Source organism: Heteronotia binoei, chromosome 1 (genome assembly GCF_032191835.1).
Source record: "Heteronotia binoei isolate CCM8104 ecotype False Entrance Well chromosome 1, APGP_CSIRO_Hbin_v1, whole genome shotgun sequence".
Lineage (NCBI taxonomy): Eukaryota > Metazoa > Chordata > Lepidosauria > Squamata > Gekkonidae > Heteronotia > Heteronotia binoei.
The window spans coordinates 199,360,343-199,384,468 of NC_083223.1; the positions used below are offsets into that span (position 1 = coordinate 199,360,343).

A 24,126-nucleotide genomic window follows, 5' to 3' on the forward strand; every position below is an offset into this window, starting at 1 on the left:
TCTTGCTTGTTTCAAACAGGCTATTTCCAGATTTAAGTGTTTGCTTGCCTGGCATGCATCTTGTATTCCCCTATAGCTCTTTCTGTTTTGTTTCTCTTCATTTATATGAAGGATTATCAATTGGTTCTTTCTGTTGCTGCATAGGGTGACTTGTTTGAGTATGTAGCAAATTTATAACACCATAGTATATTAAAGTTTAAGTTGGTAGACTACTCATTTTTTGGTACTGTGTATTGCCTTTCTCAATGCAATCTGATTGGAGTGAAAGTGGAGACATTTAATTATTCTTTAGGAATTAATATTAGCCACATAATATTGTAAAACAAATGAGTTGGTAGCACTAATGAAAGCAAATGAGATGTTACAAGGACATTATGAGATATTACAAGGACATCCAAACTATTCCTATTGTCCATTACAGCAAAACTAGCAAGCTGTGGGCTAAATTAAGGTACTTTCTTGTGAGTAAGAGAATCATTTTGTATCTCTTCTTAAACGCTAAAAATGTAATGGGAAAGTTGCTGATAGATGGATCTTTTTCAGGATCAGATTTATGAGCTCTGGAGAGTAGGGTTGCCAAGTCCAATTGAAGAAATACCTGGGAACTTTGGGGGTGGAGCCAGGAGACTTTGGGGGTGGAGCCAGGAGATGTTAGGGGTGGAGCCAAGATCAAGGCTGTGACAAGCGCCGCAGCCGCAGGTTCCCGCGCCGCAGCCGCCGCCTGAGGAGGAAGCTGTCCCTTCCTCCTCCTCCCGCTCGTCCTCCCCGCCCCTCGGCCCTGCCTGAGGCTGGAAGCCTGGGTGAAGCAGGGCGGTGGCGCGGGCATGGAGAGCGGGGCCGGGGGCTCGGGGCCTCCTCCTCGGCCTCCGGCGCTGCCGTGCTGGTGCTGGCGGGGCTGTGCTGTGCTGTGCTGCCAACGCCGGAGGCCGAGGTGCTGCTTCCGGCGCTGCCGAGGTGCTGCCTCCGGCGCTGCCGCGCTGGTGCTGGCGGGGCTGTGCTGGCGGGGCTGTGCTGCCAACGCCGCCAGCCAGCGAGGCCCTCGGCCGACAGCTCCTCCGCCACCGCCGCCTCCTCCTGCTGCTGGGCGCTGGCGGGCCCGCCGCCTGCGACCTCACTGGGCGGGAAGGGGGCGGCAGCGGCGCGGCGGCCTCGCACGCTGCGGGACGGGGCGGCTCGCCATTTCCCCCCTCTCCCCCCGCTTCCATTTTTGGGGGGAGCAGGGGAAGAGGGGGGAAATCCTGGGGTCCCCCGCCAGGGCGGGAGGGTTGGGACCCCTACTGGAGAGTGTGGACTCACCGTGTCAGCAATTTGTTCATTTTTCTAGTGGATAGGCAAAGGCATGAATAATGATTGTGCCTGAGGTAATCACAAGAATGCAACACCCAGGGCTTTTTGTGAGCAGGAACACAGAGGAATGCAGTTCCAGCTGGCTTGACATCAGAGGGTGTGGCCTAATATGTAAATGAGTTTCTGCTGGGCTTTTTCTACAAAAAGCCCTATGTGAAAAAATGGTGATGTCAGGAGGTATGGCCTAGTATGCAAATGAGTTCCTGCTGAGTTCTTTTCTACCAAAAAAAGCCTTGGTAACACCCACACTGGGTGCTAATATGCCTACTGTTGGGTATTTCTATTGTACCTCCAACAACAGAAAACCCCAAAACCAAAACTCTGCAGTAACCAAAACAACCTGCAGTTATCGGAAGGCTAATACATACTCACTAATAAATTTTAAGACCTCATAGATAAACTTTCTTAGACTGTTTAGAAAAGAAAACAGTTTATTAGACTCCAAGTTTCTCTTTAAACAGAAGGCTTCAAATATAGTTAGAAAGGCAAAAAAAGACATTACATTAGTACAGTTCCTTTAGACTTAAGAAGACTCCTTTAGAAGGCTTAAAATATATGGATAGAAAACAAAATAGAAAACAGCTACACAGTTAGAATTCAGTCAAGCAAAAGGCATAACATACAATAAACAGGGAACATGAACTACAAGTCCCAAAAGCAACAGGGACTTTAACCTATTGGCCTACAATATGTGAAGCATATTTTTGTAAAATTTTTGCTTGCCATGTTGTAGATGGAATTTTGCTGTTTTGCTACAGTAATGGAATGTTGGCAAGGCAGACTCTCTTGTTAAGAAAAGTTGCTTTCAACATAGGAAGTGAAGAATTTTAAAATCCACCCTGACTCTTGTATCAGTCTCTTTGTATGAATGTATTCTTTCTAGCTTTATATCTTCTATTTGTCTAAAACATTTCCATATAGTCAGGGCTTTTTTTGTAGCAGGAATTCCTTTGCATATTAGGTCACGCACCCCTGATGTAGCCAATCCTCCAAGAGTTTATAGGGTTCTTAGTACAGGGCCTACTGTAAACTCCAGGGGGATTGGCTACATCAGGGGTGTATGGCCTAATCTATAAAGGAGTTCCTGCTACAGAAAAAGCTCTGCATATAGTACTCAGTAATGGGACATCACAAGATGAATTAGAAAGCCTAAACCAATAAAGTAGTTGATATGATGAAAATGGGAAGAAAAATGCTGAAACAGGTTTTGTTTGAGTAGTGTCCTGTCCAGCATCTTCTGGCCTTTGGCTGAGGATGCCTTCTAGGTGTGATCAATGCACCAAAGCACGAATGAACATCTTATCAGCTTTATTGATTTCCCAAGATGAACAGAAGGAATGTATTTACTGTCTCCGTTGAATTGAATGTGGAAATTATGCAGGTTTCCTATTCAGTCCATGCATAGTGGTGAAAAGAAATGTGAATCCCTGCTGTCTTTCATGCTAGCTAATCAGAATATTAAACAAAGAGAAGGAGGAGGGGCAATAAACATATTTCGCAGGCTCCGCTAAGACCTGAAGAACCTCCTACAATAGCCAATAAAGGCTGAGGAGCATACTAAACTACAAATCCCATAATCCCTGGCATTTAAAGGTACAGAATTATCCTCCTCTTGCCGAGTTAACCCTCTGCTCCTTCATGGGGCAGAACAAGTAGAGTATATCACCACTTTGCCCAAGATGACAAGCTCTTCTTAATTAATTGTTGTGATGTTGCCTTATTGTAGTAGTCTAATATTGTTGTATTAAATAATGATTACATTGGAGAGTAAAGGTAATAGAATAACTTCATAGCCAATCTTTTGGTTTAATAGAAATTCACCAGTATGGTATGGGAAAGGGAAAATCTGGAAATATATCACATTTGTTGATGATGTTTGTTTTTTAAAAACACATAACCATGCCAATATTTAAGAAAGTGGATTCTCAGTTCGCCTCCTCAGGTATGCACAAGGCACTTTTAAAGTTTCCTATATGAAAATACTATATCAGGATTGGCTCAGTTGAATCCACTAGGAGCACTTTGGAAATCTTCTGTCCTTTTCATATACTGGTCTCAAAAATGTTAACACATTCAAGCTTGATGTAGCATTTATGTGTGTGGATATTCATTAATGCTCCTGTTTGTGGTAAGGGTCATACTGAAAGACACTCAGAATTTCACCCCCACCCCTTACAATAGAGATTTAGTATAATTATACATGCACTAAAGCTTATGCTGATGTAGAGTTTTCCTGCAGTCTGACATAGGTATTAATGTCCAAGTTTGACTGAGACTTATGGAATTAATTTGCTTTGGCTGAGGCCTAGTGTTAACTTATGTAATACCAAGGTTACATTTTAGGTAGCTTTTAAAATCAGGGTTCCTTTTATTTTATTTAATTTTAAAGTCAGCAATTGTCTGCTTTTTAATTAAAGCTTATTTCTTTTGAAAGGTAGAATTGCATATGTGTTGCTGGCTTTGTAGTTTATATTCTCTTGCTTGTTTTATTGTTACAATTCAGATTCAAGCAAAACTAAAGTGCAATTAAATATGCAGTAACACAAAGAATGCCAGTTAATATTCCTAAATGGTGTGTGTGTGTGTGTGTACTTTTTAATTCATATGGCACTGATTTTCATTTTCATCTGTTGCTGGAGAGCTGAATAGGTGTGATTACTTCTGGCTGTTGTTGGCATACAGGTTATAGATCCAGTAGCACCCCGGCATACTGCTTTGCTGAAAGATGAAGTGGTCACAGTGAATATTCCTGAAGCTCAAGAAGAGATGAAAGAAGTGGCCAAACATCCAAAGGTTTGATGATCAGTCATTGGAGGTTTTTTGAGGAGAGGGGAATTTTAATGCTGTAAAACTGAGAACTGGGGTGGATTTTACAAATAAGAAATATTCTAGACTCCCAAAGTGTAATAGAGAAAACAAAAGTTTGGTAGAATGCCTGGTAGAAAACAAAAGTTTGGTAGAATGTGTGGAGGTGGGAGAATGGCAGTGCTAATAATGGGTGTGTAGATATGCACAAGACCACAGGATCTTTAAGAAAAGTTCTTGGGTAGTGGGGGGGGCTGGCCCATCTAGATGAATAGGGCACTGTCCCACCAGGCTTGGTTGCCCTCAGGGGCCTCCTGCCTACCTCCATACTTACTCTTACAACAGGGGTGGCAACCTGTCAGTCTCTTCCATAGTCAGTCTTGGTTTTGTGGAACTTGCTGCTTCCTCCCTACAAAGCCTCCCATGAACAGCTTTTCTTCCCCTGTCGAAGTGCAGGGTTAGGAGAAGGGAAGGGTCTTTATGGGTGCAGGTAATGTTTGCCAATGAAGAAACAGTAAAGGAAGAGCCTCAGAGGAAGCTGACAAATTATTGACAGATCTTATAAGTACATCCTGTGGAATTCATTGACCAGGCAGTCAAGTCAACAGTGGCAAATGTGATGGTAGCTGGGCTGTGTAGATGAGTGTGATCTGGCCTAGTCTAAATAGCCTGCTACTGTTGTTGCTTTTGCTGCTGTTTTTGTTTCCTGTACTATAATTTTAAGTGTTTGGCTTTTTGTTGTAGTCTATGGAAACTGTAACTGAGTAAATAAAGTCTGCTGTGTTCCTTTATGAGGAAGCTATTCACAATAATGCCAGATATTCTTGACACATTTGCGCATTATTCCAGAATGGATTATTTTCTGCCCAGTCAGTTAAAATCTAAACCAAATAACTAAGTCAGCTCTTTATCCTTTTCCTTCACAACATACAGAATTCCGAAGTTGGCTTGAAGCCTGTGTGGTACAGTCCCAAAGTGCTGATCGAAGGAGCGGATGCGGAGACCTTGACAGAAGGAGAGACGGTTACATTTATTAACTGGGGCAACATCATCATTACCAAAATACACAAGTGAGTTTCTGGGTCTTAACGCAAATTTGGATTTTGGATTTTGCCATAAATATTTCAGGAACATCATTTTCATTTCATTTTTCATTTCATTTAATTTTTATCCCACCCTACCTCCCCAAAGCGGGCTCAGGGCGGCTCACAACATAAAAATTCTAACAATAAAATTCAAGAATTAAAATACATGGTACTTAAATGCATATGTATCCTAATGGGTTATATATTGTCAACTTCTAGTTTGTAATCTAAACAGTACAATCTCTGAAATAAATTATGGGGATATGTATTTCAATAGAACCTTAAACTATGATGTGTAGACATATAACCAAGGGTTTCCATGAGAAGATTTTGTGGTTTAGAGTGAAAATTTTAAAAAAATTGTGTCTGGAATGTGGAGAAATCATGTTCATATTTCTATTTATTCATGATGAACTTTGAACAGGCCACTAGTTGAAATCAGAAAACATGCGGGGCACTTCTCCCTGTCCCCCGCATTCCTAGTTTATGTTAAATAAAGCTTACTGTGATATCCAGACTAACATACTGTGATTTATGGTTATCACCAAATCACAGTATGCAAATGATAGTTAACCATGCTTTGACATTAGCTCCTATCATAGTTTTATTTATTCATTAGGTATTTGTATCCTGTTTCCTCACAAATATGTTTCCAAGGAGATAGCCATCATGGGCAATGTTGCTCAGTTAGTAAATTTAAGTCGTGTTTTTCTGTGCATTGAAAAGAGTATTTTAACCAGGACCCAGCATGTAATTGATGTATTTTTGGTAAGTTTTAAATAATTTCTTTGCAGAAAATACACTTAACTACAGTATCTGTCCTACTTTCTGTGTAGGAATGCCACAGGGAAAGCCACATCCATTGATGTTGCACTCAACTTGGAGAACAAAGACTACAAAAAAACTGCTAAGATTACCTGGTTAGCAGAAACCTCTTGTGCACCTCTCATCCCAACAGTCTGTGTCACCTATGAACATTTGATCACCAAGCCTGTCCTAAGCAAAGATGAAGATTTCAAACAGTATGTCAACAGAGACAGCAAGGTAACTCACAGTAAAACCACCTACACAAGCTGTTGTGCGGTGAACTAAAGGTTTTACTTTTTGTACTGGTCTGCCAGCACCTTGGAGTCCAAAATATATTCAAGTCCTGGTTCTATCTTTTATTTTGTTCTGACTTGGTAGATGTGCAATCGTGATGATGTCTTAGATGCCACTGAGATCTTTTTTGGGGGGAGGGAAGCATTTTCACCAATACATTTGAAATAGGAGACCTCCAACCCCTCCCCACCACCCCAGCTATTCCTGGGAGTTCCCCATTTTCCAGAAGCAGGGTGTTTTGGACTGCCATACAAAGGGAACAGCTAAAAATATCCTCTCCATCTTGTGCCTGTAAAAATCCAGAATCCAACCATTAGCTTTCTAATTGTCTTGGTTTTGAATTCCTATCCAATATTATATTATAATAGATTCAGCTTAGTATGTCTGTTCTCTTTGGTTAACATTGGTTTTCCAGTGCAGCTTTGCATTGATTTCTAGCATATAGCATATATATTATTCCAGGGAAGTAGCTTTGATTTTTTTCTTTAACTCGCTTACAGCGAGAAGAATTGATGTTAGGTGATCCTTGCCTTAAAGATCTGAAAAAGGGAGACATCATACAGCTTCAGAGAAGAGGCTTTTATATTTGTGATCAGCCATATGAGCCTATCAGGTGAGTGGTTGGAAACAAATCTTTGTTCTCTATTACTCCATTGAATGTCAATAGGACCTTTTGCGTTTTCTCTTCCATTGGCCAAAATTGGTGGATGGGTACAGCATTTTAAAGGTTCTGTGTAGTTTGGCCATACTTATTGTTTGCCTGGCTTGCATTTTGGGATACAATATCATTGCATTAATTTTTGTGATGCTGGATTTCTGTTTACTGCAAAATATGCCATTTCTTGGGTTGTGAAAAATGTTCCTGTAACATTTCACTCAAATGTTTGGTGCAGTGAGTTGTTTCACTGATCTGCTGCCATTTTGGGGCTGGGGTGATAAAAGAACATCCACATTGACTAGGCTTTCACAGTGATGTGGGTCTAGTTGCTTATGACTTAACATGCCCAAGAAATCACACACTGTTGAAGGCAGTGCAGAACAGATGCACATCATTCACACACAGACGCCGGTCTAAATGCAGATGTTTTCTTCTATTATTGCATTACTTTCTGTAGGTTGTATGCATGTCCAGAATTGTATGCACATCACATTACTCCAAAGATAGTTAAATATGATTAAGAGGGGGAAATCTATCCCTGCCAGTTTTGAGCCTGGGCCTGCTAGTGAGGCCTAGTGGCTCTGGGAAAGCCTGTATTACTTACTTACTCACTCATTTATTTAATGGGATTTCTATCTTTTGGAGTGACTACTGGGTCTACATTTCCCAGGCCACCCTAAGTTTGGATCCTGTGATTGGTTATCAGGGGATTTGGAGGGAAAATATAAAACATACACCAGTAAAGGAGTAGAGGGTGGTGCCTGGGAAGAAGGGATAAAAGGTCTCCCCCAAAGTGGGAAGTTGGGGGAACATAGAGGGATCTGTCATCCAGAACGGGTGAGTTAGCTTGAAGCCAGTCACCAAGAGACAGCTAAGAACAGTCTAGATAGAGTGCATTAGGATGTTTTATTGTGTTTGTTCACCTACCTTTACTGTTCTTATTATTCTACTAAGTATTTGAAAACCTGTTATTACTAGACATCTTAAATAAAATTCTTTATTATTTTGCCTGGGTCCTCACACCTCTTTTAGTCACATAGAAAGTGAAACCTGCAGGGAAAGAGCGGACATAATGCATGCTCTGGGACCTTCCGAAGAGGCCCATACTAGAGTGGTGGCAGCTGACAGAGAACTTTCCTGTTCCCCTGCTTATGGCACTGCCCCACCCATCATCCCTGCCTCTTTTTTGTAAAAGGGGTATGAAAAATCCCCCAAATGAGTGGGGAGTCCTATTTCACAGAGGTCAAAAATGTTTGTAAAACCATTATTTTCTCCTCTCCCAATTTCAGCCCCTCACTAGATACCGTTACTTGTTAGATATTATGGAAACAGCTTTGTTTATTTGTTTGCCATTTCGTTTGTAGCCCATTTCTCTCAAAAAAGGTTGAAGATGGATTGGAAAATTAATAGCCAACAATAAATGTAATAAAAGCTGTCCACAAACCTTCAACAAAAGGCTTATATATGTTGTAAATTGCCTAGAGCCTGGCGTGAGCTGGGGGTAGGCAATTAATTAAATTTAATAAATAATAATAAAATAATAAAAATTACAATCTATAATAATGTCCCTTTCAGAGAAATGACCTCCTAAAAAGTTCCACTTTATACATTGTGAGATGCTACTAATATGACCCTTTCTGACCTTGTAAGATAGGTTGTTCCACTAGGTGGAACTGACATAGAGTGTTAAAAATACTGACTTTGGCTTGGGCTTTTAGAGGGTTCTCTCTCCCCACCCCCCCAAGCTGGTGATTTCATCCATATGATTTCATCCAGCTATTATGTATAGCTGGTGATTTCATCCATATCAAAAGAGCAGTCCATATTAGTTAGACTGGACACAATCCAATCTGGTATTGAATTGAATGTCATCTGTATTCTGAGAATGGACACAACATAGGTGAAGTTGAGAACTTTTAAATCCTCTGTGTTTGGCATTCTTGCTTGGGAATGGGAACCATGGAATTTGTTAACTTAGTAAACATTGGGTGAGATTGAGCTGCACATCCAGTTGTCTTAAGCAGGAAGAGCTTGCACATTGGAATCAGAGGGTCTTAGAAGTGCTTGCATTTTTTTTTACTATTTTGATCTTCTGAACAATTTCAATCAGTATGAGATTGAAGTAGAAAAATAATGAGGTCCGCACAGACTTACTGGTTTGAAGCAAGGTTTACTTTATGGTACCATAAGCAGAACCCAGTTGGGCATGGGCCCCCGAAATGACTGAGTTAAAATCATTCTACATACAGACAGTTTTATTCACACAGAAAACTAGCAGGCAGGCACACGACTTTATCTGATTTCAAAGGGCCCCGCCTCCACTAAATTCTCCCTGGTAAAATTCCCTGAATAAGTTTCCTTGCTTATCTATTTACAGCAAGTCACCTGTAGGAGGCTGTTCCCTTATCTAATCTTACAGCTGGAGCTCACACCCACCGGGTGGTAGAGTCAGTTTCTAATGGCAGTTTTACAGCAGACCCCTTTGTTTGAAGACAAAGCATATTTTTACTCAATATGACAAATATTATTATTATTGGGGGTATTAATTAATTATTCAGGGGCTGCCCATTCAAGATTACCATTAAAAAATCTATTCATTTAATCTTTTCCTGTAGTCCATACAGTTGTAAAGAAGCCCCATGCATTTTGATTTATATCCCTGATGGGCACACAAAAGAAATGCCAACATCTGGATCTAAGGAGAAGTCTAAGGCAGAAACAGCAAATAAAGAGGTAAAGAAATCTAATTTATATGGATTGTTAGCCAATAGGGGCACTTCAGAGGTTACACTGCTCTACAGTGTAATCCTGTGCAGAATTACTCTAGTCTAAGCTCATGATTTCATTGAGGTTAGACTGGAGTAACTTTTGCATAGGATTTCACTGTTAGTCTTCCTAGCATTTAATATTTTTGATATTTTGTAGATCTCAAGTAAAAAAAAACCTATTGCTGTCCTTCACTGTTCCCTATTAAGGTCTGTGTTGTTTTTGCTTAAGATGAAAAAACATTGTAAAGATTACTTTATGTAATTCTGTGTGATATATAAAACTCATTTTTAAAAATGAATTTTAGCCTCTAAGACCTCTTACTGATCTAGCTACAATGCCAGGGTTTAAATTGCTCAGAATTCATAATCAAAACTAACCAAAGGAGATCCAATAAAATATGCTACATTATCTTCAAAATTTATATTTTCTAAAGATTTCAGGGTTTCACGGCTGGTAACATCATTAGGGTTTGTAGAATCTTTCGGGCTCAAGTGCCGTGTTCTACTGGAGAAAGTTTTTCTTCCAGTCGTTTCATTCTCGGCTGCGGAGAACATCCTCAGTGGCGTTGCAGCCGGAGCAGGCGCTCTGACCTTCTTGGCTGCTGTGCATTGAGTGAGGCCAGGGCTGCTTGAGAGCTGCTATTTCTAGGCTGGAGGGGGTGTGGTGAAAGGGCAATAGGTTTGTGGATGTGCCCATTGTTTGGTGGGGCTTCCTGGAAGGGTAGTAATAAGGAAACTGGCTGTGGAATGTGACCATTGTTTTGTGTTAATTGCTGGGAGGGTTGGAAGGGGTGTGAAGAAAAGGAAGATGGTTGTTGACTGTGCTGATTGTTCTGTGGAATTTCTGCGATTTATAGTCTGTAGGGTGTTTTGCAGAGCTGGATACCAAGATTGGTGGATGGAAATGCCTTCTTCCTTTCTGTTAAAGTTGTGCTGGTGTTTGTAAATCTCAATAGCTTCTCTGTTCAGGCGGGTATGATAATGTGAGGCCATAGAAAGGACTTCAGTTCTTTCAAAGTGGATGACGTGGTCTCCTTCTTGAAGTGCATGTTCAGCTACAGCTGATTTTTCTGGCTGAAACAAGCGACAGTGTCTCCTGTGTTCGGTGAGGCGGGTGTTGATACTGCGTTGGGTAGTGCCAATGTAGACTGCACCACAGGAACAGGGTATTTTGTAGACTCCAGGGGTTGAAAGTGGATCTCTCATATCTTTTCTTCACACCCCTTCCAACCCTCCCAGCAATTAACACAAAACAATGGTCACATTCAACAGCCAGTTTCCTTATCACTACCCTTCCAGGAAGCCCCACCAAACAATGGGCACATCCACAAACCTATTGCCCTTTCACCACACCCCCTCCAGCCTAGAAATAGCAGCTCTCAAGCAGCCCTGGCCTCACTCAATGCACAGCAGCCAAGAAGGTCAGAGCGCCTGCTCTGGCTGCAACGCCACTGAGGATGTTCTCCGCAGCTGAGAACGAAACGTCTGGAAGAAAAACTTTCTCCAGTAGAACATGGCACTTGAGCCCGAAAGATTCTACAAACCCTAATTTATATTTTCTTTTTGTCAAAAATGAGATAATTTTAATAGACAGAGAGAGAGAGAGGGAATGGGGTTTTTTAAAACTAGAAATCATGATTGAAACCATTATTTTCATCTAGTTGATTAAGTGCACTGTATAAAAGAGTACATTTTCTTTTCAAAGACCAGCACTGCATTGAAAGGACAACCTGTTTCACTTATGGCTGAAGTTTCTACTCCAGAGATTTCCACCACCAATCTAGACAGCAGAGCTCTTTATGATAATGTAGCTGCACAAGGGGAAGTGGTTCGAAAACTGAAAACAGAGAAAGCACCCAAGGTTAGTCTGCTGAGAAATTACATCAGGGAGTGGTATTTTAGGTGGTATTTTATCCTTTTATTAGATAAATGGTAAATCAGAGTTATCTAATTTATATACGACATGTCTCCATTTTTTAAAATTGCAAGGTGTTTTACAGTGCAGTTCTAAGGAGAGTTACTCCAGTTTAAGCCCATTCAAATGAATGAGCTTAGACCAAAGTAACTTTTTAGGATTGCACTGTTATACAGCTAAAATACAACAGAAAGTCTATCAATGAAATTTAATCTGTGTTTCAAAAAGTATTTGAATTTCTGTGATTGTTCAAATGGGGTCGGTCACATGTTAATGCTGTCAGTGATGCCACAATTGTATTTATAGCGCATGTGGTCTGTGAGCAGAATACTTGTATCCTACGTGCTCTTGTACTTCTACATCTACATCAAATATATACTTGGTTTTTGATAGCATGTCTCCAGTGAGTTATTTAACATTACCAAAATGCTGGACAGTTTTTTGTCAGAGACAAGCAAAAAAGCATGTGTTTATTGAAATTTATGCAAAGTACATGTCAAAACGCAGTAATTGTACTGCTGTATTGGCTGCAACAAGTCTAAATAAGAACCAGTAGTTACTTGTTTTGTATAAATGGTAGAAGCTTTGGCATCTAGACAGAGGCAACACCACTACTAGTTTCTATATAAATTAGAGGTGTAAGATATGGACAGAGGATGTTATTGCTTGTTGCCCCCTTTCCATGTTATTGTTGAGGGAGGGGACTGTTCAAAATATCACTAAGCCACAGAAACCGGGAGCTAACAGGTACTATAAAACTGTGCAGTTTATGCCTCTTTTTTCCATTAGATTTCCTGAAGATAGTAATGTGGCCAAAACCACATAAAGGTAGCTTTAATAAAGAACAGTTTGCAAATCATAATTCTATTTTAAACTTTGTGTTACATTTTAATAATATTTTCTCCAGTGAAAAGCAAGTTTCCGTTATTGTGAATATCTTTTTGTCAACTTGGCTTTTTGCATACTAATAATCACATCTGTGCCGAGATCTTAATTTCTATCTCATCTTCCATAACTCTTCTTTCACTTCCTGTTTTAGGAGCAGATAGACGCAGCTGTGAAATTGCTTCTAGCTCTAAAAGCAGAATATAAACAAAAATCAGGGCAGGACTACAAACCTGGAAACCCACCAAAAAGTGTCCTTCCTAGTTCAACTCCTTCTGTTGCTGCTCCTTCTCCTTTTCTTCCTCCTGCACCCCTCTGCCTGGTAGACAGCAAAGCTCTTTATGATAAAGTAGCTGAACAAGGCGATGTGGTTCGTAGACTTAAATCTGAGAAAGCTTCAAAGGTATCGTGGCCAGTTTGTAGTAGCAGCAATAGTAATACTTCCTTTAAAAAAAAAAACACAGTATGAGTCCAACAAGCCTTATGTTTGATTTCTTAGATCTTGTACTCTTTCATGCAAAATGGATTATTTTGTTGTCCAGTCATATAAAATGTTGGTATGGGTGGCAACAATTAAATGATAGTGGAAATTAATCAAAATTAGGAACTATAATAAGCTATGATAATTCTTTTTATTGGCTCACATCATCTTCAGTTAATGTTTCCAGTGTATGAAGGCATGTAGTTTATAGGGCTTAATGCAAGCATTCAGATTTGTTCATGGCATGACTGCCATTTGTTTCACTGAAGTTTATGTAAGAGAAAATCCTGGTGAATTGTGTCTGAAGTTTCTAGCCTTAATACAAATATATGTAAGTGATATAAATCTGAATCGTTTGGAAATGAAGGCCATTTTAATTATTTTCTACTTAATATTTGGACAGTATAAATAAAGTGAAGTAAAGCAAAGAGAATTGTATGCCCAGTATCTGGGAAGCCTGATTTTATTACATTTATAAAATCTCCTGTTTCAAAATGTTCACTATGCCTTATGATCATAATGCATACATGAGATTGAAAAAAAGTCATGGTAATATGATACTTTGGTATTTTCCCCTCTCTTCCCTTGCTTTATGCCCTTCTGGTTTTTGGAAGTATTTCTACTCTCACTGATCCTTTTTATTATTTTTCTGATTCAGGATCAGATAGATGCTGCTGTGAAAGTGCTTCTTGCTCTAAAGGCAGAATATAAACAAAAGACAGGCCAATGTTATAAACCTGGAAATCCACCTGCAGCTCCTCTTTCCTCCTTGTCCTCTTGTGCCTCTGATCCTTCTCTTACATTCTGCAATGGCTTGGCATCTTCTAGCCCTGTAGACAGAAAAGCTCTGTACAGTAAGGTAGCTGAACAAGGAGAGGTGGTACGGAGACTCAAAGCCGAAAAGGTTTCCAAGGTATAATAGTGGTAAATATGTGCATTGGCATACATGTATCTGTATATTCACCATTTTTTTAATGAGTAAATTCTCAACCATGGATAGAAAAAGTTCCAAGTCCTTTGTGTTCTTCCTTTGTAAATGATCAATGCATGATGTGCAGGAGATTCTGGAGGGATCTGGGATTAACAGCCAATGCTTAGCTACCTGGATTTCATTGCATGTAAAATTACTGATGATAGCTAGAGGAAGAGATCTGCAGAGGATAGATCAAATCTATTGCAGATTACCTGCAGGATTTTCATGCTGTGTGTCACTGTGTCGTACAGGCAAGATGCATACCCCTTGGAATGTCTTGTTTACTGTTTTCCATAGGATCAAGTGGATGAGGCTGTAAAACTCCTCCTTTCCCTGAAAGCAGTGTATAAAGACAAGACAGGTCAGGACTACAAACCAGGACAACCCCCAGATTTTCAAGCACCTGCTGTGACCCAGCCAACATGCACAGCAACCAGTGGCCCTGACACACCAGAAGCCAAAGCTCTCTTCAACAAGGTTGCTGCCCAAGGAGAGGTTGTCCGGAAATTAAAAGCAGAGAAGGCAGAAAAGGTAACAACATGTAATAAACATTTTCGTAGAGTTTGGGCATACATACCATTCATTTTTATTTATTGTTTATGCCAACATCCTCTCCCATGTCTATAAGTTGACCACTGATGTGTTTAGTTCTTAAATATGCTGCTGTTTCTGTACAGTTTGGCAACATTTTTCAGTTGTTGCAGAACTCATTTTTAATATGAATCCTACAGAAATCTACTAGTTACCCGAAAGGACTGAACAGAACTAGTAGGAAGCAGTGGTCCTCTCCCCCCAAAGACTTAGGGTTCCCCACTTGTATTCTGGTCTGTTTTTCTGCATCTGTCCTCTTACCAAAATCCAATACTGGAGGGGAGGGGGTGGGGTAAGAACACTAAGGAAAAAGAAGGATGTGTATTTAGACTAAATTGCATCTGGCATAATTTTTCTTTGGGTCAGTATCATTCTTCATTTATGTGGTAAATATACATGCTACTTTAGAAAGCAGCAGGCAAATAAAATTACAGGACATTCTCCAAATAAATTACACTCTAAATTTTGGCAATAGTGGAGAGGAGTTAGGAGAGTGTATGAAGAAGAATTGCAGATTTATATCCCGCCCTTCTCTCTGAATCAGAGACTCAGAGCGGCTTACAATCTCCTTTATCTTCTACCCCCACAACAGATACCTTGTTGTGGCTCTCACAGCAGCTACCCTTTCAAGGACAATCTCTGAGCTATGGCTAACCCAAGGACATTCCAGCAGGTGCAAGTGGAGGAGTGGGGAATCAAACCTGGTTCTCCCAGATAAGAGTCCACGCACTTAACCACTACATCAACCAGGCCCAGCGCTAGAGATTCTGCCGCTACTGGCAGACCCCTGTGCCTCCCCATGCCCCTTTTTTCTTTTTGCATGTGCTATGTGTGTGTGGCACGATGACGTCACTAGTGATGTCACCATGCAGGAAACGGGCGGCGCATAAGAGTGCTGCCACACCGCTGCTTTCCCTCTGCTGCACCTGGCCACGTTCAAGCCAAAAGCGGTCACCACACAATTCAGAGGGTTCCAAGGAAGCCTCCAAAGAGTGCGGCGGCCGCTTTTGGCTTGAAAGTGGCCAGGCGCAGCAGGTGAAAAGTGGTGGCGCGGCAGAACTCTAGTGCACTGCCCGTCACTCTTTCCCCCACGTCGTCCTGCTCAGTGATGTCATTGCGCAGGATGATGTGGGGGAGAAAGCGACACGCAGCACACAAGAGTGCTGCTGCGCCGCCACTTTCCCCCTGCTGTGCCTGGCCACTTTCAAGCTGAAAGTGGCGGCTGTGTTCTTTGGAGGCTTCCTTAGAAGCCTCCGAATAGTGTGGTGGCTGCTTTTGGCTGGAAAGCGGCTGGACAGCACCAAAACACCATACTCTTCAGAGGCTTCTAAGGAAGCCTCTGAAGAGCGCGGAGCCAAGCGACGCCAGGGAAGGGGCAAGGGGAGTAAGGGGGCAGCTTGTGCCCCCAGATGGAGTGGTGCCCTAGGCAGCCGCCTACCCCACCTACTCCCACATACCGGCCCTGATATGAACCCTCATCAAACTATTGGTCCATCTAGTCCGGCGTTTCCCAGAGGCAGGGTCACAACCCGGCACTGGGCCGCAGAGTCTTCAACGCTGGGCCCCAGGGCCTCCAGTCCCCTGGCCACCCCTCCCCCTGCCTTCTCCTGCATCGCGCCTCTCTTCCCCGGGTTTCGCACCTCAGCGTCTCCTTCTCCCACCCTTCCCCACCGCAGGCAGGTCAGTTTCACCCTTCCCCCTGGGCCAAGCTGGCCGCAGGTCGAACAAACTGCGGCCGAAAAGGGCGCATGGCTCCTCCCTCCCCACCACTTCCTGAATGGTAAGGAAATGCCGGGGAGGGAGGAGCCATGCGCCCTTTTCGGCCACGGTCTATTCGATCTGTGGCCGGCTTGGCCCAGCGTGGAATGAGCTCAGTGTCAATTTCCCACCGATTGGGTGATCGGTCACCCCCCGCAACAGCATAGCGCCCCCCCCTCCTTCTCCCTCCCTTCCTTCCCCACTGCTGGTAAATTTCCGGCTTTGTAAAGCTCCTCCCCATCTCCTCGACGAGGAAAACGGAGCTGAGATAATTCAGCGCTGAGGCATGCTGCCAGCATTTCGAAGGGACCGTACCTGGAAAGGGCGCGTGGCTGATCCCTCCCCCACACTTCAGTGGGGAAGGAATCAGCCATGCTTCTTTTCCAGGCATGGTCCCCTCGAAATGCTGGCAGCATGCCTCAGCGCTGTATTATCTCAGCTTCGTTTTCCTCGCTGAGGAGGTGGGGAGGGGGGAGCTTTACAAAGCCGGAAATACACCAGCGGTGGGGAAGGGAGGGAGAAGGAGGCGTTTGCGCAGCGAGAGTCAGCTTTTCTAAAAGTGAGTTGCTCCCATCCCGTTTTTTTCCACTTTTCTTTTCTTTCTTCCTTTTGTCCCTCCTTTCTTTCACTCCTTCCTTCCCCTTTCCTTTCTTCATATTTCCTTTCTCTTTTTCTTCCCCTCCCTTTCATTCACTCTTTCTTTCTTTCTGTCAGTCTTTTCCCATCCTCTCTCTTTCTGTCAGTCTTTTCTCCTTCCTTCTTTCCTTCCTTCCCATTGCTAATCTGAGTAGACCTGCGGGGGTGGGGGGGAAGATGTCCTGCTATTTCAGGTTAGTTCCTTCCTTCCTTTTCTCTGTGTCTCTTTCTGTCAGACTTTTCCCCTGTCTCTCCTTCCTTCCTTCTTTGCCATTGCTAATCTGAGTAGACCTGCGGGGGGGGGGGGGGGGGAGAAGCTTGAAATGCCCTGCTATTTCATGTTTTCCCAGGATGAGAACATTTTATATTTTTATTTTCCTGCGGTGTGATCCTTATGCTTCTTCTTGATTTTTTATTTTTGAAATTGCATTGCAAAATTCCACTATCTCTTTTTTTCCTAAAAAATATATTGCAAGAGTTTTAGGCTTATTTGTACATCATTTCCTGTCTCCCGGCTCCACCCCCAAATTTTAGTGCGCCACGAAGCAGAAGTGTAAAAATAACCAGGCCACGGGGGAGGGGGAAGGTTTGGGAAACCCTGATCTAGTCCAATACTGTCTGTAATAATTGGCAACTGCTCCTCAAGGTCTTAGGCAAAATATTATTCCCCTGCCTCTTGTCTAAGATCCTATGAACTATGGAAGCTGATTATTGAATCTGAAACATCTTCGTGGTCTCTGTGCTTCACAGTCATGGAATAAAGCGCCAGCGCTGATCCCCAATTAGTATTACAAAAGTCCGGGATTTTTCGCCGCCCGACCCTGGTAGGCATGCGTGACAGCCCCAATTCGCATGCTTACCTGGTGGGTGCGAACATCCCGCCAGTTCTTTCTTTACCGCTGCGTCGGACAGGCCGGTTTCTCCTCGTTTCTTCGTTTTTTCTTCTTGTCAATATATATATATTATATTATAATATAATTATATATATATAATTATTAGTAGAGACTGTTAGTTGTTCCACCCCTTCGGGGTTTCCCCCCCCGCTCTTCTCCTGCCATCTCTGTCTATGGAAAAGCGTTGGGGTTTTTTAAGCAGTTCCTGAAGTGTGGGAGCAAGATCCCTCCTCCGGACGGACATTCTCTTTGTCTGCTGTGCCTTGGGGAACGTCATCACGTCGAATCCTGCCATTACCGCTCAAAAGCAGACCAGGAAAAACCGAGCAGCGAGACTTTCGGCAGCATTGGTGAAATCGGCTCTCGCACCGCAGATGTTGACATCAGCGTCGACAAGTATCGTATTTTTCGCACCATAAGGCACTCCGGACGATAGGACGCACCTTCCTCCTGGGGGGCGATCCGCTGCCTCTGCCTCTGATCCGGCGCTTCCCCCCGTGCTTCCCTGCCTGGCTCCATCTTCTTCCAGCAAGCGCTGGGATTGCTCCACGTGGCCCCACCGCAAACCCAGCGCTTCGCGAGTGCCGGCTGCGGAGGGGGCAGCATGCGTCCTCCTTGCCTGTGTGCCTGGCTTCAGCTGTGATGCTTAAAGCAAGCGCTGGGATCGGAGGGAGCGATCCCAGCGCTTGCTTTAAGCATCAGAGGTGGAGCCAGGCAGACAGACAAGGAGGAAGCATGCTGCCCTCTCCACAGCTGGCGCTCGCGAAGCGCTGGGTTTGCGGAGGGGGCGGGTGCTTCCTCCTTGCCTGTATGCCTGGCTTCAGCTGTGATGCTTAAAGCAAGCGCTGGGATCGGAGGGCGGAGGGAGCGATCCCAGCGCTTGCTTTAAGCATCAGAGGTGGAGCCAGGCCGACAGACAAGGAGGAAGCACGCTGCCCTCCACAGCTGGTGCTCGCGAAGCGCTGGGTTTGCAGAGGGGCGGGTGCTTCCTCCTTGCCTGTGTGCCTGGCTTCAGCTGTGATGCTTAAAGCAAGCGCTGGGATCGGAGGGCGGAGGGAGCGATCCCAGCGCTTGCTTTAAGCATCAGAGGTGGAGCCAGGCACACAGGCAAGGAGGAAGCACGCTGCGCCCTCCGCAGCCGGCACTCGCGAAGCGCTGGGTTTGCGGTGGGGCCACGTGGAGCGATCCCAGTGCTTGCTGGAAGAAGATGGAGCCAGGCAGGGAGGCGTGGAAGAAGCGCCGGATCGGAGGCAGAGGCAGCGGATCGCCCCCCCCCCCCCCAGGAAGGTACGTACCTTCGTTCCATAAGACGCACACACTTCCCCCACACACTTTTTTTTGGGGGGGGGGAAGTGCGTCTTATGGTCCGAAAAATACGGTACTTCGATGGCCACCCCAGCATCGATATCGGTTCTGGCCTCGTTGTCGAGCCAACCGACCCAACCAGCCCAGGGAATTGACCATTCCCACAAACGTGCGGGCTTGATAACCTGTTCGGAACCATCGACCCTGGCCAAGAAGGCCAAAGGGGCCTGGGACTCACGCTCTGCTGAGCCCAAAAAGCATAAGGAGAAGAAGAGGCGCCAGGACAGGCAGATCCCTTCTCCGTCAACGAAGGACCTGGCGATCGTTTCGGGGGAGCCTCTGGAGAAAATCCTCGCTTCACTGGTTTGACTGAAGAGCCCCTTGGGTCCGACGGAGGTTCAGCGCATTTCTCTTTCCAGCTTCTGACCAAGAGGTTGAACCCGTAGAATGGTCATTAGACTTGAAGGAGGAGGATGATTTTAGCTCGGCATCGAACTTAGAGGTTTCACAGCCGAGGGACCGCTCAACATGATGATGCCCTTGATCCAGCCTAAGAGATTTTGAGAGCCTTCAGATCCTTTTCGATGTCCTCATCCTTTGCCTAACTGAGACCCGTGACCCTGGGCTTACCCGTTTGGTGGCTACCCCTACCATTCTCCGTACCGTGGTACCCTCCTCAGAATCCCGATTGGGATCAGCACTCGGAGGCTTTGCGCCACTCTAGAATCTTGGCACACTCTCCACCAAGTCGCCGGGAGTAATCGCTGCTGACTTCGACCTCATGGCTGGTTAGGAAGCCGGCACGCTCCAGTGGTCTCGACGTCAAAAAGACCTCCTCGGCACGGATTGCCATTGACACCCCAGGTTTACCATTGGCTGAGAGCATATTGTCTTCGCCATCAACCTCCGATGACAATGGGGAAGAACAGTTGGGCCATCAGGTGGGATTGTCCCCAGAATCTAGAATAGCTGAGGACCTTTCAATCTCTCCCTCTGAGGATTTGAAGTCCTATGGGGAACTCATTAAAAAAATGGCGAATTCACTGTCTTTGCCTGTGGTCCAGCCTCAACCGGTCATTGACGATACAGTCTTTGACATCATGCAAAAGGGCACCTCAACAGCGGTAGCCCTTCCCATTACCAAGGTCATCTTGCAAGCCATCAAAGATCCTTGGTCTAAGCCTGCCTCGACTCCTATCTCCTCCAAGCGCATGGATCACATGTACAGGATCCAGGAGCAGGGTGCTGAGTTCCTCTTCAATCATCCACGCCCCAACTTTGTAGTAGTGTCGTCCTCCTCTAAGGCTAAGAAAACCCATGCCTTCCCTTCTGATAAAGAAGAAAGAGGATTGATATGTTTGGCAGGTGCTTCTATTTGGCAGGCAGTATGGGCATCAACATTTTGAACTATTCGGCTTGCATGGCGAGGTACCAATATTCACTATGGGAGCAGCTGTCACCACTCCTGGATAAGCGCACTTTGGCTAAGAAGGCTCAGAGAGAGGGAATGCTCCTGGCGAAACAAAAGCTGCAGGCTTCCAAACATATGGTGGACACTGCAGCTAAAACTCTCACTTCTACTATTACACTGCGTCATCACTTATGGCTTCGCTCCCCCGCTTTCCAATTCAACACGAGGTCCTGGGTCAAGGATCTTCCCTTTGAGGGTGAAGGTCTGTTCAGCTCTACTACGGACACGGTCATACAGGAGATGGACAAGAGTATAAAGACATCTTGCAATCTGGGAGTGCCATCATCTTCTCCTCACCCTGGCAAGTCTCGCTCATGGTCTAAACAATGGCCTAAGAAGCCCTACCACGTCAAATCCCCTGAGGGTTCGTGGAAGCTGCATACTGGTCAGCATAAGGCTAAAAGTTCCTTCCCTGCAGGAGGGAAATCCAAGTTCTCTTCTTTTTCGTCGCATACAGGAAAATCTAAGGCTGGCAGGAACCCCAAGCAGGGACTTTGATTTTGGTGTCCCCCCCTCTCCTCCCCACTCCTCGGGGCCCACCCGTCTCTGCAGTTTCTTGCAAGCTTGGCAGCAGATTACCACTGACAGGTGGGTCTTGTCCATCATACAGGAGGGTTATGCGATAGAATTTGTTCAGCTCCCTTCATATCCCAGATTGGTGATCACCCACCCTACAGCGGTTTTGATGGAGGAAGTCCAAAATCTGCTCTGTAAGCGAGCGATAGAACCCGTTCCCGATCATCTCAAGGGTCAGGGGTTTTACTCTAGGTACTTCACGGTTCCCAAGCGGGACGGTGGACTTTGTCTGATCATGGATCTGAGGGGCCTGAATGAATTTATCGCCTATCAGAAGTTCAGAATGCTGACTCTGCGCAGCATCCTTCCACTCGTCAACAAAGGAGATTGGATGGCTACCCTGGACTTGAAGGATGCCTATTTCCACATCAGCATCCTCCCCAGTCACAGGAGGTTTCTTCGGTTTGCCATTGGGACACACCATTTTCAATATCAGGTGCTCCCTTTTGGGCTCTCTATGGCCTCCAGGGTCTTCACAAAGACTATGGTTGTTGGGGTGGCCTATCTTCGGCTCCAGGGTATCATCCTGTTTCCCTACATAGACGATTGGTTGGTGGTTGCTGTGTCCGAAGCTTCTCTCAGAGCGCATCTACAGGTGGTCCTCCGCCTCTTGAGTGCACTAGGACTTCTGGTGAACGAGAAGAAGTCTCACCTGATCCCAACACAACGGGTTCAGTTCATTGGAGCGGTCTTGGACACTGTCCAGCATCTGGCGTTTCTTCCAGATTCCCGGGTTCTGGATATCATCTCCCTGGTTCAGCTCCTTCAGACAGTGAGATGCGCTTCTGTTCTGCAGATCCAATGTCTCTTGGGCCTCATGGAGGCTACTACCAACGTTCTGAGTTTTGCAAGGCTGCGGATGCGAGTACTCCAGCTCTGGTTCATCAAGAATTTCAATCTGGTGAGAGATCTCCCGTCCAAAATTTTGCAAGTTCCTTCGCTGGTGCTTCAGTCACTGGACTGGTGGAAGATGAAGTCCAAACTTTGCAGAGGAGCCCCGTTTCATCTCTCTCTCCCCTCGCTCACGATAACGATGGATGCCTCGCTGTGGGGATGGAGAGTGCACCTTGTGGATCTCTGCATAGGCGGCCCATGGCCTCCGTCCCTGGCTCACCATCATATCAACTTTCTGGAGCTTATGGCAGTTCATCTAGCCTTGAAGTTGTTTCTACCCCAATCAGCAGTCAGACCATAGCTGTGATGTCAGACAACACGACAGCTGTCAGTTATATAAATCACCAAGGGGGGGACTGTGTCCAGAAGGTTGTGTGCATTCGCAATGCAGCTTTGGGAGACCTGCATAGCTTCACAGGTTTTCATTGTAGCCACCCACCTACCCAGGGAGCTAAATGTTCAAGGAGATTCCTTGAGCAGGGGAGAGGTCTCCCATCATGAATGGGAACTGAACTCGAGATACCTAGAACCTCTGTTCCGGGAGTGGGGTTATCCCAGAATAGACATGTTTGCCACGATGGACAATCGGAAGTGCGAACAGTTCTGCTCCGGGGGGGGGGACAGACCTGAGATCCCTGGGGGACGGCCTTTTGCTTCCATAGGCGGGCAAGTTCCTCTACCTGTTTCCACCCTTGCCTCTTCTCACCAGAGTGCTTTACAAACTGACTCAGGAACATCTGGAGTGTATCCTAGTTGCTCCTTGGTTGCCTCGACAGACTTGGTTTCCTGTTCTCCTAGCCATGGCGGGAGGGTGTCACAAGTTCCCGTCGGAACCAGACCTCCTTTTGGCTCAAGGCAGCCATCTGTTTCATCACGACATCCCTCACCTCAAATTGACGGCTTGGAGGGTCAGCTTCTAGGATTCTCTGACAGAGTACAACATGTCGTGTTGAACAGTAGGAAGCTGTCAACGCGTCACTCCTATGTGGGAAAGTGGTCCAGGTTCCTGTCTTTTCTTCAGAACAAAGGTGTCACTGCATGTTCTGCTGGTCTGGAGTTGGTGTTTGAGTTTTTACTTTCACTTGTTGATGCTGGACTTAATCATTCTTCGGTTTGAATTTATCTGGCTGCCATTTTGGCTCACCACGACCCTGTGGATGGTGTTTTGGTTTTTACTCACCAGCATACAAAACGTTTTCTGAAGGGTCTTATATGGCTTCACCTGCCGTCTAAGGTTCCTCCTCCTGCTTGGGATCTGACGTTCGTTCTGGACTGACTCTCTAGGCAATCCTTTGAGCCCTTGGCTACCTGCCTGTTGCATCTTCTCGCCTGGAAGACTGCTTTCTCAGTGAACTTGTGGCTTTGCGATGTGATGCTCCATTCATTTCCTTTCAGGACGATGGGGTGTCCTTGGCCCCGGGCATCTCGTTCCTTCCTAAAGTGGTGTCTAGTTTCCACCTCAATTTGGAAGTCTTTTTGCCTACTTTTTATCCTTCTCCTCCTTCCGTGGAAGAGCGACGTTTGCATGCCTTAGATGTTAAGAGGGCGTTGGGTTTTTTTGTGCATCGCACCAAGCCGTTTAGAAAGGATCCCAATCTATTTGTCTCCTATGCGGTGCCTAGGTTGGGTCTCAAGATCTCCTCACAGAGACTTTCTAAGTGGATCATGGAAGCCATTAAACTTTGTTACTTGTTGGTGAAGCGTCCCTTGCTGGGGCCACTCTGTGTGCATTCCACTAGGGCTATGGCTACGTCCACAGCGTTTCTGAAGGGTGCTTCCCTGGCAGACATCTGTTTGGCTGCAACTTGGGCATCTCCTCATGTCTTCATGCAACATTATGCCCTGGATATTTGGAAGCGTCGCAGAGCACAGCTGGGTACCCTGGTCCTTCAAGCCGCTACTTCTGCATAACTGCCAGCTCCCTCCTAGCTTGCTAATCTCCCATGAGTGTGAAGCACAGAGACCATGAAGAAGTTAAACAGGT

At 44.9% G+C, this 24,126-nt stretch overlaps 1 protein-coding gene across 12 annotated transcripts in view; it reads left to right on the forward strand.

Moving 5' to 3' along the window:
* The window catches only part of EPRS1 (glutamyl-prolyl-tRNA synthetase 1), an 85,975-nt gene that overhangs the window by 38,416 nt on the left and 23,433 nt on the right, over positions 1 to 24,126 (forward strand). For 4 of the 12 annotated variants that reach the window (XM_060246375.1, XM_060246393.1, XM_060246383.1 and 1 more), the window contains 9 exons: positions 4,030 to 4,140; positions 5,086 to 5,222; positions 6,074 to 6,281; positions 6,839 to 6,951; positions 9,612 to 9,729; positions 11,470 to 11,625; positions 12,719 to 12,967; positions 13,704 to 13,958; positions 14,316 to 14,549. In XM_060246375.1, the coding sequence (XP_060102358.1) occupies positions 4,030 to 4,140; positions 5,086 to 5,222; positions 6,074 to 6,281; positions 6,839 to 6,951; positions 9,612 to 9,729; positions 11,470 to 11,625; positions 12,719 to 12,967; positions 13,704 to 13,958; positions 14,316 to 14,549 (1,581 nt within the window). The remainder of the gene's footprint in view (positions 1 to 4,029; positions 4,141 to 5,085; positions 5,223 to 6,073; positions 6,282 to 6,838; positions 6,952 to 9,611; positions 9,730 to 11,469; positions 11,626 to 12,718; positions 12,968 to 13,703; positions 13,959 to 14,315; positions 14,550 to 24,126) is intronic. The other 8 variants (XM_060246419.1, XM_060246446.1, XM_060246454.1 and 5 more) reach the window with 3 other exon arrangements.